Source organism: Macrosteles quadrilineatus, unplaced genomic scaffold, assembly GCF_028750875.1.
Source record: "Macrosteles quadrilineatus isolate MER2022 unplaced genomic scaffold, UCM_ALF_1.0 Scaffold_3__2_contigs__length_128488019, whole genome shotgun sequence".
Lineage (NCBI taxonomy): Eukaryota > Metazoa > Arthropoda > Insecta > Hemiptera > Cicadellidae > Macrosteles > Macrosteles quadrilineatus.
The window spans coordinates 51,976,420-51,992,829 of record NW_026542596.1 but is presented as its reverse complement, the minus strand read 5'-3'; the positions used below and the strand labels follow the sequence as shown (position 1 = coordinate 51,992,829).

The window sequence follows — 16,410 nt, the reverse complement described above, 5'->3', positions numbered from 1 at the left end:
TATTATGTCATGGTAGTCAGTTTGCAATGACAATAAAATTATAATATGCTCCTCTTTTGTAAGTTTAATAACCATTGATGACATAAAAATATGGCTTTATACATTTTGGCATGAATAATTAGTCTAAAAACAGCGTGAAAGTTGGAAAATGTACCCTAGGGACACGTCATGGTCGTGAATTTCGAGACTTTAAAAATACGAAAAAAATACCTAGAACCTATTTAAAACCAAATAAATGTGTGTAACATGTTGCCCCCATCCCAAAAAATATTAAAACACATAATAATAAACTACAAATCCAGTAGCTACGAAGTAAAAGGCCAGGGACATGAAAACGTACGTTTTTAAATTTTCACTCATTGAACGGATTTTTTTGGCCTCTGGGGACATCGAAACAGGAAAAAATAGGTTCCCCTTGTAGGTCTAACCATGAGACTTATTCCGTAAATTTGCTAAATGTAAAATTTATATTCTTTTGATATTTTGGAAACGTTTGAGACTGGGCCAACATTTTATGACCATCTTCACCCTAAGATGCTAGATTCTAGTCTGAATCTGTTTTACACATCAATTCAGGCTAAAAATTCAGGCTTGGGGGTTGCGGCATTATCACATAGATAAAACCGTTTGGTGATTGATAGGATTTGAACAGGCGTTCTGAAGCCCTGCTCTCTACCACGAGACTAGCTTGCTCCCCCCGCCAATGGTATTAGCATAGATTAAACATACTCGAGTATTCTTATTAATCTATGGTAGCTATGTTAGGGCTTGGTAGTTCAGCCCACCTTAAGCTAGATCATCTGTTAAAGAGCATCGTCTCAGAGCATTTTTTGGCCGGCGTTTCAGGTCAACATCCTATGACGCCAACAGTCCACTCGCTAGGATTCTTCGCCTGGGAAACACGGTGTCAAGCGCAGTGGACGTTTTCTTCGACGGCTTCAAACTAGCTCGAAGAAAGTTCCTCACTGTCCTTGGCAAGCGACGAAATGAAATTCCTTAATCGAACTTATGTCTATGCTTTCACCATCAATCTTTTTTGTTGTTATTCAGCTTGCGCTATTTTTCAACTTTTTGTCATCATTATATTCATTTACATATTTATTGTAACGGGTTTTGTATTTATTTATATTGTTATTATTAATATTGTTATTTATTTATATTGTTATTTATTTATATTGTTATTTATTTATATTGTTATTTATTTATATTGTATTTATTTATATTGTATTAATTCTATCGTTATTATTGTTGATTTTTTCTATTGTTCTATCGATTGTCACATAGTTTTTGTGTAAGTTGGAAACTGTTTGTTGCTTTTTCTCTTCAAATGGCTCTGCCGTTGGTATGTATAATAATATTAATAATAATAATAATAATAATAATAATAATAAAGAAGGACTGGGTTATAATGAGAGAGGGAATCTCTCTTTATCGCTTGGAAAAGTTCCACCATAAAAAGCTGTAAGATGATTTTCAAAAATAGATCAATTATTTACTAACACGATATCCAAGGGTTCAAAGTGCAATTGGAATTTCTGGCTCGGTGTCTGTGGATGTGCTAAAATTCGAGCGTAATGCTTTCCAAGTGGTTTGTATCTTGGACTTCAGTGCGAGAGGGACAAGTTCGATCCCCAGCATATCTAAAGAAATTGAGGGGCTATAACTGATTTTCCTTTAAAAAAAATTAAAAGCGTAATCACTAAAAAATACTAGGTTTCAAGGTGTTTGAATATGAATTAGATGAAACACCCAGGTAATTATCATTAAGTAAGCTAAAAATATGGGACAGGTTTTAATCCCATTAATTCCATTCAAAATCAGAACATCAATTGAATGACAATATCTAGAGTAAACAAGTTAGGAAACATTGATTTTCCAGTCAGTGATGTTTGTACTTTGTTGAACCATGGATGAACAAGACTCTGTGCATCAACACTTCCGTTTTATTCGAAATATTTTGACTTGGTTAGATTTGTTTGTCTATAAAGAAGAACTCTCCCAATCTCGAAACAGCTACCATACTTACTATTTTTCCAAACTGCTTTTCATAAAGTCTTGTGTACTTTTTTATGGATTTTTCATCATCACCTTCCATTCATACATGTTTTCCTTAACCGTCACTCCCACAGCGTTGTTTGCAATTGATTTTGTCTACAGCTTATTTAGCTTTTTCTTTGTGTATTTTGAACGCCAACGGTTTTTGGATCTTCTTTTTGAAATAGATGTTTTTGATAAGGTGAAATTGATATGCAAACATCAGAGACAACCAACACATAACAAAAAATATGGGAAAATATCAGGATTGGTATTTTTATCAGTCTTCTTTTTTCTGACAATTGTTGTAGTTTTGTTGACTGTTTATTCCTTTAAACAAACATTTTGGATCTTTACTAATCTGCAACTGATGAGAACCATCACTGCTTGTCAAATACTTCTGTCAAACGTTTTAAGTTTTCGGTTCAGTGTTTTAATTATATTTTTCTCATATGAAATCGCAATCAGATATAGGAATCTCAATACCAAGATTGTGCTCGCAATCCACGATGCATTGGATGGACAAAAGGAAGCAGTTTTGGATCGATACAGATTACTCTACTTTCAATTGTCTAGGATCCAAAATAAATTTAACAAATATTTTGGAATCGCAACAACGATTTTCTTTTGTCATGCATATTTGAGGATCATTTGTCTATTTATGCAAATACTGAGTCAGGTTTTCCTTCTGTATTCAATAGTTTTTATTCTCAAGAATTTCATTGAGATCTACGTGGTAGTGAAATTTGCAGAGCTTATAAAAAAGGAGGTAAGTAATCCTGTTTAGTAAAATGGTAGCACAACAGTTATAAAAGATGTATTAATTTAGAAAATGATATGATGCAGATAAAAATATGATAATGTAGAATCATTGCTGACTGCAGTAGATAATGGTAGAATGTAGACAAAAAATACCCCTGTTGCAGCAAACCTGCAGACTAACCGAATTTCCATTTGCCCGATTGGATTTTCAATTAAATCTATTTAAATAACATTATGTTTAACAAGTACCTAGGTTTGCTGCTAAAGGGAAGGTAATAAAGTGGTTTTTTTAGTAGAATATCAATAGCTTAGAGTAAAATAAGTTAATTTGCCAAGTTTGATCAAAATATATCCGTAAACAAGAAAACTATAACAGTTTACTTATTTTCCATAAGGATAGCATGGTAATTTTAAATTTAAGATTTTTTGAATTTTTTCGGTGACTAACTGTAAAAAACCCCTTTATACTAAATTATTAGTTTTTTAAGCTCTAAAAAATGGTACTCAGAGAAATTAGGAATGTTTTTGTTTTGAATGTCAAAAATGAGAAAAACCAATATTTACTTTCCTATAGGGAAATTCGCTTAAAGACAAAACATTTTATAGGGTGTGTGGACAGTGGTGTGGACAGCGATATACAACCAACAAACTGAATAGGATGATTTTAGGGATGAAAGGAAAAGTGTTTACACTTTTCAATGTTTCACTTGTGATAAGAGTAAAATCAAACTTCACCTTTGGGAATTAGAAATCTCACTTTGCAATATCATTCTCGCTTTTTGTACATCCAATATTACAAACACTAAACACATTTACCTATATAAGCTTATAACAATAAATTTTGTAATTTCAGAACAGTGGGATGACAGATGTCTTTTGCAGTATTATTCTTCAACAAATGTCTCCAAGATTCCAAAAGCAGGTACTGATAATGGACATATGTGTGCAGTAACTCTTAATCTAACATGGGTATAAAATCAGTAGAGTAGTAGAGCAGAATATGTTTTTTTTTATTTGTTGTAAATCAATTATTCTTTATTAATTTACTGTGTAGATACATAAAAATGAATTAATTGCAAAAATTTAACAACTGTTATCACCAAAAAATGGATACACCTATGGTAGCAAACCTTAAGACTATATGCAAATTTATATTTGGCTTTTTTTTAGTTTTCATTTAAGTAAGTTAGAGAAAGGATAGCATAGCTAGAACAATTACATGCTTATTGATAAGTTATGACCATTTTACCTTTTTGCATCGAACACTTACAAATCTAAAGACTTAGAAAATATGTATAGCATTCTCAAACTTCAAATTTGCCAAGGGCATCATTATCATAGAATGTGTGACAAATCTGCAAAAGCCCACTGTCACTTTAATTTGAGGGTAAATGTAGAAGCTAATTAGATCCGTTCACATAGGTACACAATCACAAAGATTACACTTCAAGAATTGCAACTAATCTACTATGTGACATTCAGGTACATCTATTTACTCTACAACTTCATCTGTCAGAGCAAGACATATTCCCGGAACATCTGTTCAAAGTGAATAAACAGACCATTGTTTCTGTAAGTACTTACATTTTTGTAACCAATTTATTTTTACTAGTGTACCTCTTGCTCGAAATCAAGCAATTGTTAACTGTTTATACCTACAGTTCAATATAATCAACATTTCTCGTAAATATTTTATAATTTTTCAGAAGCTAACCTTGTACTCAGTGAGTTTCCTCATTAGTCTTATGGTCCACTGGCTTTATTGTGAGGGGTTGTTCCTGGAACTGAGAGAGGTGTAGACCCTCCCTGCCAGTCTCTGCTCAGTGTCAATGTCTTAGTTACTGTGTGACTGTGTGTGCCCAGTCCTGAGGAGCCCTCTCTCTTAACCCTGCATTTGCCCGTCCACATAGACCTCTAGCCTCAGTGTGAAAATCATCTACCTATCTAGTATAGCAAGGGATGAACATATACAGTTCAAGAACTAATGTATTGATAAAAATTAGTAGCGGCAATTGGGGACGCAAATTATCAATATTAGTCTTTTGATCAGGCAATATCAGTAAAAGAAAACTTAGTAAATCTTTCTGAGCAATAAATATAAATTATTTAAGTTAAACAGCAGTTTTACCTTTTGCTACATTAGATACTTTGTCTTTTAAACTATTTTGGGGCAGCCCTAATAAAAAAAATTAACTGACGTTAAGTTAAACATTAATTGTAATAGGTATGATAAAGGAGAAGAACAACGGAACTTCGAGGTCTCTATCACACCCAATCCAAGATGACAACCATTTGAAATTTTAGTAAAATCATGGCTATATAATTATGTAGGCAAAGTATATACCTATTTCTTTTATGAATTGGTTTAATCTGGATCTACGAGGAGGCAGTAAGTAAGGGAATGTATTTATCTATAACAAATTTTTGAACATTAAAATTTGTTTACAATTGGTGAATGCTTATGAAAATTGTTCTTTTTACACCTTTTCCAATTTTACAGATACACGATTTAAAAATTAAAGAAATATGTACTGAGGGCATTTCAATGTATCTAATGGGAATTGGCAGTTTATAAAATATGTTTACTGGACATGTTCTTTTCAGTCCATTTTCAGCCATTTTCAGTCATGGATAGGAAACTGGTTACAATACTCTTAAATACAATAACTTAAATTATCCAGTAGTTATATTAAAAAAATTATACAAAAAGATAAAACGGAATTACTATGTTTAACACACAATACAGAATAAAAAAACACCTTTTTTGTAATACAGATTAGCTGAGAGTTATTCAGTCAAATATGATAAAAAGCCTATTAGATAACCTTTGCTCTGCCTTGCAAAAAAAATCCTTTTAAATCGATAAAATGTACACTTTTCCAGATGTCAACATCAGTGGCAGCGTATTGCACTGTTCTGTTGAGTCTCGTTCCTACACACCGAGAAGAAATTTATCAACTAATCATCAAGAATATTTTTGATAAAATGTTTTAGAAAATAATTTAGATGTTCATTGTTATGGAATGAAAATGGTGTATCACATGTATTGGAAAAATGTAATGGTGAAGAAAAATACAGCAATTTGTGAGACGTTTTGTGGTTTTAACTTTTTGTTAAATAAATATCTGTATTTGTACAGAGGTCAAAGTGACTTTTCTACTTTCACTTGTAATGGACAGCCTTTGTGCTTTTTAAAATCTTGCTATGGCATTCACTCGCTGGTACGTATAGTAGACTTATCTTTGTAAGTCAATAATAATGTCTATAATTTCCTTATTAACACCTTAGTAAAATTTTGTTTTAATCAGCCCCTAACCTACCTGAAAAACTACTTATCTTAATCAAATATATTTCATAACCAAGTATTGTTTTGGTCATGTTTTAAAAATGGGTAACAACAAACACCTTTAAAACCTTTAGCTAAAGGAAAACTTTAATTTAAATTTAACAAAGATCTTAGAGCAAATAAATACAACCAGCTATGTGTTCTAATTTAAGGATAAAGGTGTCCGTTGAAGACGAAGATAAAAGCAGTTCTTTATCATGAAAGGCCAGAAAGGCCTGTGCTATTGAAGGTGTTGAAATGAAATGAAATGAAAAATTATTGACTTAGTTTTTGAAAATTAAGATCATTCTAGAATAAGATTCACTCACTGTATTCTAGAAAAAAATCATTAATTCATTTTATTATTGATTCTAACAATCACACAAAGCAAGTTCTTCTGCAGCACTTTTACAAAAATTTTGATTTCTACATAACTTAAGTTACTGATTACAACCATATAAAACAAAATAATCGCCTTACAATCCATGCAAATGTGGCAAACAAAATTGTCTAAAGCAAAATAAATTTCAAACTAAGTTACGTTGTTCTGAGTGAAAATGACTATTGAGTTTTATGCGACAACAGATTGGGAATTTGATGCACTTTGGTTCCCAGAGTCAGGCTGATGTCTGCGATAAAGATAACCTCCTGCCAAGGCCAAAACTCCTGCAAAAATAATAATTTTTTTGTGGAAATGCTGACTCAAAACTGGTATTCTATTTACACTTACTCTGCTGACTAAAAATAAACTCGTTAAATTCTTCCCATCCCAGTAACTAATTAATAAGCAGTAACACCCTAAAACTTAATTCCAAATGTTGTTGAGCCCTCATTTCCTTATTTTCTATATCAAATAGGTTTAATCAACATTTACAAATGTACTGGAAAACATGGATGAACCATGCAGCATATGCAGAATCGAGCAAAAGTATTAGTTCAAAAGAGCTTTGCATTAAAAGTTGTATCAAAAAGAGTGAATCGGGTTTGTTGCTGGAGAGATTATAATGAGAAAAATATTTACTTACCAAGAAGAAGCAAAAGAAATACTGTTGTACATATCAAAGCTGTTGCCAATAAACTTGTATTATTGTTGTGGTCATCATCTGAAAATGAAATAAATTGTTTTGTGATAACAACGACAACATAAACCCACATGAGCCTAGGTTTTTAGGATTTTTAGTGAGGATAGCAGCCTTACTGTACCTCTGAATGAAAAAGAGTTCAAACTGGTACAAGAAACACACAACTTTACATTATACACAGAGCATTCAAATATTTCACCCTCTCGAACAGCATTTTCATCTAAGGAAGGTATGAGTTGAAGAGAGTTTTTCAAGTCTGTGAAATATTAAAACTACGCTGTTGCTTTGTGTCAAGTTTGGTCTTTCTTATGCCTATTTGGACTTTTTCTCATTCAGGTGTGTTTGTTAGTAGTTTAAATAGTAAGTTTTAATGATTAATTTAAACCTATGTTGTAATATTAAAACACCCTAAAGTCCATGTGACACCGACATACGCCACTCCTGCCGCGGGAGTACCACGCGCAGATGTTTTTCTTTGAGCCATGTCACACCAAAAGTTTGCGTCTGCAGCGGAAGTTTTGAGATTATTTCATTACAATTTATTTTACATAAGAAACACATCTTACCTGTTTGGTATGACATGTAAGTTTTCTGGTTTTTAAAGTAGTAAAGTGTTTAAGAAGCATTGAATGGGTTTATTTATTTGTTAGCGTATATAAAAAGTGATCTGTAATTATTTAAAAAATTTAATTTGGACCTTATGTTGGAAGTTCAACCATTTTAAATATGGATAAGGATAAATTATCCACTTTCAGGGTTTTGAGCGTTATTTTTTGCTACACTACAAAGACTATTTACTTTTTAAATAAAAACATACGACTATTTTAAAACTAGCCTAATGTAATTTTTTTGCTAAACCTTATATTAAAAGTTCAAGTTTACATTGATTGTACAGTTTTGGTTGTTGCAAGTTGAAACAGTTGATGAAACAATACAAAATTGTTTGTTAACGTCGACAATATAACACATTTGATAGGAAACAATAATTTTTTACTGAAAACATTATTTTTGTATGGTAAAAAAAAATTATTTTTTCTGGTGATTAACGTATACTACGAAAATAATACAAAACAACATACATCATCAAACAAAATAAATTTTCTTTCAAACTGTATTAATCTGTATTACTTTTAAACTTTATAGCTTGGCCATTCGAGATGCCCCTTTGCGCATGCGCCAGACAAAACTCCCACCACAGTAGTCAAACAAAATCGCTGAGTACCTACGCCTGCGGGGGCGTGGTAGTGCGGTGTGACTTGGCACATTTGATAACATGGTTAGCGATTTTTCAAAATTCGCTCCCGCTGCGGAAGGGAGCTCAGTGTGACTTGCCCTTAAACAGTCTTGAGGTGTTCATTATTTTTCATTAACATTTTCAAAACGGGAAGCCACCTAGCAAGGAAGACTAATTTTGGAATATTTGTCAAGAGGGAGTCATCAATCTGGGGAGCTAAGCTATAACATTAGATTAAGCAATAATACTTGGTCTAATGTAAAAAAATACACACACCAGAATGCATATTTTAAGGCAAAGATATAAAATGGCTGACTAAGATCAGCTGTTTTTAAGCCCGGACCATTGAAGCTAAATATTAGATTCAACTAGGTCCCACTTATAGATTGCAGGGTGTTCATCAAACGCCTAGAACAGCCTTTGACATCAACCAATTGTGATGTGTAAAACCACAAACTTCTACCAAGCTCCTTTTAGGACTTTTAAAGGAAGTTTTACTCATGTTGTAGCTTTAAATTAAAGCACATCTATTAATTTATTTACGAGTGAATAGGCCTACCTCTAAAAATGCATTGTAAAAGTTATTTTAAAAAGAGGATGAGGTATCAACAACATTTTAACGTTTTTAACGAATAATCCCAAAATGTAGGTACTAAAATAACTTTGATAAGAAGTCGATTAACTTAAAGTATACATACTCATTTGATAATATGATATAGATTACTATAAATAAGATAGTCAATAATCACCAAAGGGGGCAAAAAGGAGCCCCAATCCAGAAAATGAAATTAGTAAAAACTAATAATTAGTATAGAAATTGACAGAAAATTATCTTACTAACAAATAATCATCACATGTGCCATTTAATTTATGATGATAACCTTTATGGCAATGACAAAAATTACAGTATATTGTATGATTATGAATGATAATTTAATACAGCATTCACCCTACTTTAAATCCTTTTAGAACTTAAGTTTTCTAAAGAATATAAAACCTGAATTTTGGCCACAGAATTGATCACCTATATGTATTTTATAACTTGGCTATTTCCATATAAAAATATATTCTAAACGCATCATTGACTTTACCTTTTAAGTGTTCATTGAATTCATCGTGGTCCTCAACAGGAAAAACTTCACCATAGAATTGTGAATCCTAAAAAAAATATTAAAACTTTGATTGTCCGATATAATTATTGGCATAATGTCTAACTTAAAGGGTTCAAAACAGAAATTCTAAAAGGTCAACTGACTGGCCACTCCCATTTTCATGAGGAAATTTTATTGAATAACTTAAATTCTTTTATTATTGTTCACTAAAATACTGTTAGGCTGTGCATGAAAATTTAATTATCAACAAAGAAGGAAGATGATGAAATTTTCTGAAAAATATAATCAGGATATAATATTGGCAGTTTTTTTACTTTAGTGTTGAGGGGTGACAATGATAGTAGATGCAGGACAATAAATGTATGTTTTAATATTTATAAAATCTCTATGAAAACCCAAAGCTAGATTTTTATCCTACAACTTTTTTATATAAATTATCCTCATCATCATTCCATAAAAATAGGAATAAGTTCAACAACCATTTGAACAGTTTGTTACACATCTCATCTACAAAATGCTTAGTTTTATCTTTTACTATAGGCTATAGAAGAATTTATGGCAACATACCTTCTTATTCTCCACTTCATCATTTAACAGCAGGCTTCCATCTCTGTAGTGAAACGGTTGCACACCTGCATCAATAGATTTTGGTTTTTCAGCTTGATTTGTCAGTAATTCCATTTTGTTTGGACCAGATCCATCTGACAGGACTTTAAAATTGTCACTTTTTACTATTTTAGTCAGATTTTCATTATTTTCTTTTCCCTTAGTTGAGTTTACTTCTGTATCATCATTGCTGAGATTCGTGAAAATGTTTTGAGGATAAGTCAAGTTCTGAGAGAGTGTTTCGTTGATGCTCATGAGGTTTGATTTGTTTGCAAAACTTAATGAAATCAGTGTGTTTAAACTATTTTTTCCACCTGTAAAGTGAGAACTGTCTGAGTTACTATCGTTAATGTTGTTTTCAACGCTTGAAGTATTTGTATCAGCATTTTTAAGCTCTAATGTATGGTTCGCATTCAGATCTTCATTATTTATCTTCAACATGCTCTCAGGATCAGCATCTCTCTTACTCAGGTTGTGTGAAGGTGACAAGTCATAATCAAAGAATGGTGATTCAGTTACTTGCTGCAGATCTTCCACAGCAAATAGAGCTGACATGATATGCTCTATCAGATTTGAAATCGCTCTTAGGAAGAAATATCTGGTCATCTCACTTTCTACAAACTGCGGATCCATCACATCTTCAAACTTTGGTGTAGTGAACTGCTTGATTGACGTTGCAACTGAGGTGTTTTCATCTGCTTTGAATTGTATTTCACCAATGGGATGATGGGGTACAAAATTAATTGTATGGTTTTCAAGAGGAAGTTTGGTAAAGTTTGAGGATGAATCAAATTTCCCCTCAACATTGTTTGCTTTCTCACTAGATGGAGATATAGTCAACGATGATTTATTATCGGAAAAGTTATAACCAAAGTCTGTTTCAACCTCATGAAAAAGGTATACTCTTGATTTGTCAAGATGAAGCGCCAACACATCGTGGTGGATGAACATGACAAACAGATTCAACCCTGAAATTGAAAGAACATAGTATTTACAAAATAATACGATTAGCTTGAAAATATTGGCCAATTCAAATTGTTCAAGTACGTGATGATCAAAGACAAACTTTATGTTTAGTAATAGCATTGACTACCGTAAATAGCTAAAGGGGCATACTGTTAGCAACCTATACCTGTTGACTATTACTGCTATTAGCAACCTAAGAAATACCTGTACTTGTAACGGTTTAAAATGTTTTCTTGCCCAGATGACTTTACTGGGCAGGTTCCCTGTTGGCAGGTTCTGGGTAATGATAATAAAAAAAAAATTAGAGTAAAAAAAATATTTGCTATCATAAAGATTACTTGTGAGCCATATGTGGGTTTTTGTACCAAAATCTCTCCCTCTCTCTCTCTTTCTCTCCAGAAGTGGCTTTAAATAGTATAATAAATGAGAATACGGAGATATGTAAGTAGGGTGTAGGCACATGCACCAGGCTTAATCCTCTTAATCACAGTCGGTTGACCGTAGGTTGGTGTCGAACGCTTCCGCATCATACCGTGCATAGCCGAACTGTTAGCTTCAAATTGTTAGCTCTATTACTGTCGCTGTCAAAACGTATCGTTTGTCGGTTAAATTTAAATTTAATTTGACTGTCATAACCTAACCAAACTAACCAAACTTGTTGATAATAAAAAATCGAATGAAGGTTTAATAAAAAAAATAGTTCTGTTCATAAAATAAAACTACAAATGGCTAAAATTCATTTTTATAATTTTTAAATTATTGTAAAATTAACCCTCCCAGTGTTACTTGACGAAAATTCGACAAGCAGCACACTTTGTGTAGTGTTACTTGTCGATTTTTCGACACGCAGACATCGTTTACGGCGAAGGCTCTATGACTGACTGAATCGGATTGAACTGGATCGAGTTAGGTATCGTTCTTTCCGTAATATTCTAAGCTTTCTCCAGAGGTCTGTCTCTTATTCATTTTAGTTCCGAAAATATTGTAGCAGACAGCTGACGTGCGTGTATTTGTAAACAGCTAGGTTCCCCCGGACCGATGACTGATGTGTTTTATTACGTTTATCATTGTTTTAGTGTTAAAAATCAAAAGTAGTGATATACGTGGTGCATTATAAGAAGATTTAAGTGGTTTTGAAGTGCTGGTTGATGATCCTGAAGAAGTAGGTAGTGATATTGATGTAAATTATCAGCCAGATTCCTAGCTATGGTTAGGCTATGCATTCTTAGCTAAACGCTATGTACTGAAATCAGTTTTTTGCCCATAACTTATTTATTTGCAAATATACTTCCTTATATTATTATATATTTGTAATCCTCATAAAATTTAGAACAAAGTGGCTATTTTCAAATATTTATAGGCCTATAATTTATACAATTTCATTGAGCGCGAACTTATTTTTTTTTTGAAAATTTTCAAAATTATATTTTTTTTTACCTAAAATTTTTTTTTTTTTTAAAATGTTCCTTATGTTTTATATATAATATTGAAGCCCATGATTTTCCAAACAAAATGGTATATAGAACATTAGAATTAACATGGTTTTAAGCTTCTCAGATCCGTTTTAATAAAACCTTGCAAATGCGCCAAAAATAGGTGGACATTAAGGCCTAAACTATGGACACTTGGAGGGTTAAACTGTCATAACCTAACCAAACCAACCAAACTTGCTGATAATGAAAAAATCGTACAAAGGTTTACTAATAGAAAAATATTTCTGATCATAAAATTATAAACGATTTAAATTCTAACAAAAGATGTACCTACAGTTAAGAAGTAATCGCATTCTAAGCGAAATCTTTGACAAAAATTTAACGCCTCCGGTAGGATTCAGAATTCTCGATTCCCCACCCCTCCTCCGGTGACCACTACCCTCAGGCCACAAATCAGGGGATTAACCCAAACAAAGATCTGGGACGCTGTCCGTCTCCCATGTAAGTAAATTTGTACTTAAGCAAACTTGGAAATAGTAAGTCATGACAGTTATTTTTTATTTACTAATTAACACATCTTACATGATATGTTTTAATTATCTAAGATTATTAAGGTACATTCACAAAAATAAAGTTGGTTGATATTATTTGAGATGGATCTGAATGATTCGCCTATTTTAATCTTAAAGGTTTTGTTGACCAGAGGTAAAATGATTTCTAGCAATGATAATGACTTTGTGATTTCTAGCTTACATACATTTGATAGCTAATTTTGTAATTGAAGTAAATATTTAACTTACACAAAATTGTTGATTGCAGAATTTTATTTTGCACACTCATATCAAAAGATTTTTAATTCACAAAATAGTATGAGCTCTTCTAATTTCTAAACAATATTATTAATGGTGCTGGAAACATGTGTTAACATATATTTGATGAAAGCAACAATTGAACTTCACAAACCAACTAATCACAATATTGTGTATGTGTGTAACACTAAATCTGGACTATATAAAATGTACCGTGACAAAAAATATATTATACCTGAAATTGAGATAATATAGCCTATCTATTGCCAGTTTCTCTCTTAATCGGTGTCAGTTCTCCATATTAGAGATACTGTACCGCATTTGGTTTGTTTTTAATCTTTGGGACAAATAATATTTAAACAAAATAATTCCGTTTCCAATTCAAGATGATAAAAAACCTACTAAAATAGTCTTAAGCACTTCTCCTTTGATCTAGTAGGACTAGACATTTTCAATCTTGCATGTTAAAGTTGGGAAAAATTGATTAGATGAATTAAAGCCTCCACAGCAGTGAGAGTGGGATGATAATTTAACTGATTTCCGTTGAATTAGAATACTCAATATCTTCAACCAAGCCAAACTAAGGATAAATATTAGGCTACTATTTTGTATACTGTATTAATGTAGCATCTTTAATCTCTTACAAAGACTATCACAACAACAAAAACTAATGGAGAAATTGTTTAGATCTTGGCACATTTCTGCATGTAAGTGGCACATTATTGAACTATATAATTTGTTTTTGTTGGATAAAAAATGGGCTTACTATACTTACTATAGGCCTACTTACTTACTACTACATTCTTACTATACTTATAAAGTAGGCTCATTAAAGAAGGGATGACTTAACTCAGTATCCAAAAGTCAAAGTGAACACTTTCATGTAAACTTGTTTCACTAAATCGTTTTTTGAATTTAATGAAAACAACCATGAGCTCATGAGCTGATAGGAGCAGTGTGTGCCTCCCTTTCAGGTCAGGTATACTCATCTAGTTATGGAGTAAAACTACACCATTCCAACTCCACTGTGATCTAAGATCTAAAACCACAATACCAATGCTGTTGGTTTTGGTAGTACCCGAAAGTATTAAAGACATCCTTTCTTTTAAACTTCACCTACTGAATAAATTTAATCTCTTTTGTAACTGTATCCAGGCCCACGGACTTTTATGTAGATATTTACAATGTATGAGCTTTAATACATATAACCAATTTGGTGACACTTTACTTAAACACTTTCCATGTTGAAGTATTAATTACAACTTGAGATAGGTGAAATTCTTACCCTATCACAAAACCTGAGGGGAAATTTGATATGTATTTTCATGTTTAATGATGTTTTAGCACTTAATGCTGCTACCTTTTCAATATCATTTTAGGGTAGATTTAATTTCATGATATACACCTCACACTTTGGTTGAAATAATTGTCAAGGACTAAGGACGTAAGTCAAGTGTGTGTGGCATTATTTTGTTAAAATAGGTTGAATGGTAACATGAATAAAACATCCAATAGTCAATGATACTACATAGTGTTGGTTATTCTATGATGGGTTTTTTAAAGCATTTCTCTGGTTCAATGATGACATTATTCACAGAGTGTTAACAAAATAAACAAGAAATTAACAATAATAATATTGTGGGTTCGCCCAGACCTGAGACACCCTCTGTAACATAATTGATTTATAGAAATATATTCAACCAATATATTAATTAACCAATATATTCATACCAATACTTGAGGGGGCCTTCAACTTAGCCTCCTGTTCTCAGTTGCTTCGCCAAGATGAAAAGTTAATGCACCAGGAACATTGTTTAAAGATTTCAGAAATTTTGAGGTGGTTTTTTCAATAAAGGCCGAGATAGACTATGATGGTAATAAGTGATAAAACAAAAAAAATCTAAATAATGATAATATCTAATGAACCTACACTTTAAAATCATCTACAGCTAATCCACACGGATGATAAAATAAATCTTTAAAAGGAGTATATTAAATCGATGATTGATTAGGGCTACAAAAACTTTTCGTACTGAGAAGCTGCATGACTTTCAGCATTCAAATCTTGCCATGCTTTCTCGATGTATGATGTATGTATGTTGGATTTTGGATTGGTGGATGTAAAGGTGGTAGGGGTAGGAGGACGGTAGGATTCAGTATCTCATGTCACAATCGGGTTATCTTGTTATCTTCAACTTCAATGACTCACAGGTATAGTAGGTAGCCATAGAAAAAAATAAGAATACACTATAAATGGGCAGTGCAACGAGCAGTTAGAATTGTAAATCGGAGATTGTAGAACAGCTTAAATATAATTCAACCTAAAGACCATGTGGTGCAGTGGATACAAACTCATATACCGGTACGGAATTCCTGGTAATGAAATGAAAAGGGGACAAACTAGCAAGACTGCAGCTAATTCTAATCAAGACATAAACAATGATTTCCTTACACCCCTATCAGACATGGTTGTACCCAGAGATGAGCAGGGGGGGCAGCTGTTCCCCCTAGAAGCCAGGATAAGGTATAAAAAAATTGAGATCCAAGAAAAATGTTATTAGTTTGAGAAAAGATGAGTAAGATAGTTTACAGATTTTTAAGCCATTTTTTGACACGTTATCAATTTTTCATTCGTTTCTGAGTTATTCTTCAATAAAATAAAAATGCCAATAGTAGTAATAAACCGACCAATTTATTGCAATATGTATAAACTAACAGCTTTGTGTAGTAACATGAATTAATATAAACCCAATTTTTGTGACATTATTTTGTTTTCATTTGCCTTCAACAATAATGTAGGCCGAAGCCGAACGAATAACATTTATAGCATTTTGAAAAAGCCTGGGAAAATTGAATTATTGAAATAGTGTAGCTACATGCTTAGCTAAACCAAGCCAGCTTTAACAAAATAAACTAGAAAAGAAAAAGAAGATTTGCAATTATCGGGTCTGGCTTACGGGAGATATAAATGAGGCAACGATGACATCATATTTTAGTTCAAAATTCATCCGTGTACAACGCTGTAGTAGAGACCACAGCGCGTAATT

General features: G+C 32.4%; 1 protein-coding gene across 1 annotated transcript; it reads right to left on the bottom strand.

The window, feature by feature from the left end:
- Positions 1-6,454: 6,454 nt before the first annotated feature.
- Positions 6,455-11,124, bottom strand: LOC128990115 (putative uncharacterized protein DDB_G0282133). The gene is made up of 4 exons (XM_054412369.1): positions 10,117-11,124; positions 9,529-9,595; positions 7,147-7,224; positions 6,455-6,787 (listed from the first exon to the last, which is right to left on the bottom strand). Exons 1-4 carry the CDS (start codon positions 11,104-11,106, stop codon positions 6,693-6,695), a joined length of 1,230 nt encoding a protein of 409 aa, XP_054268344.1. The 5' UTR covers positions 11,107-11,124; the 3' UTR covers positions 6,455-6,692.
- Between the last annotated feature and the right edge of the window lie 5,286 nt (positions 11,125-16,410).

Excerpts from the sequence above, each read along its gene's own strand:
- LOC128990115 (XM_054412369.1), bottom strand. The coding sequence starts at position 11,106 with ATGTTCATCCACCACGATGTGTTGGCGCTTCATCTTGACAAATCAAGA. Across the intron at positions 9,596-10,116 it reads ATGAAGTGGAGAATAAGAAG|GATTCACAATTCTATGGTGA; the intron begins GTATGTTGCCAT and ends TATTTTTTTTAG. Across the intron at positions 7,225-9,528 it reads ATTCAATGAACACTTAAAAG|ATGATGACCACAACAATAAT; the intron begins GTAAAGTCAATG and ends TTTCATTTTCAG.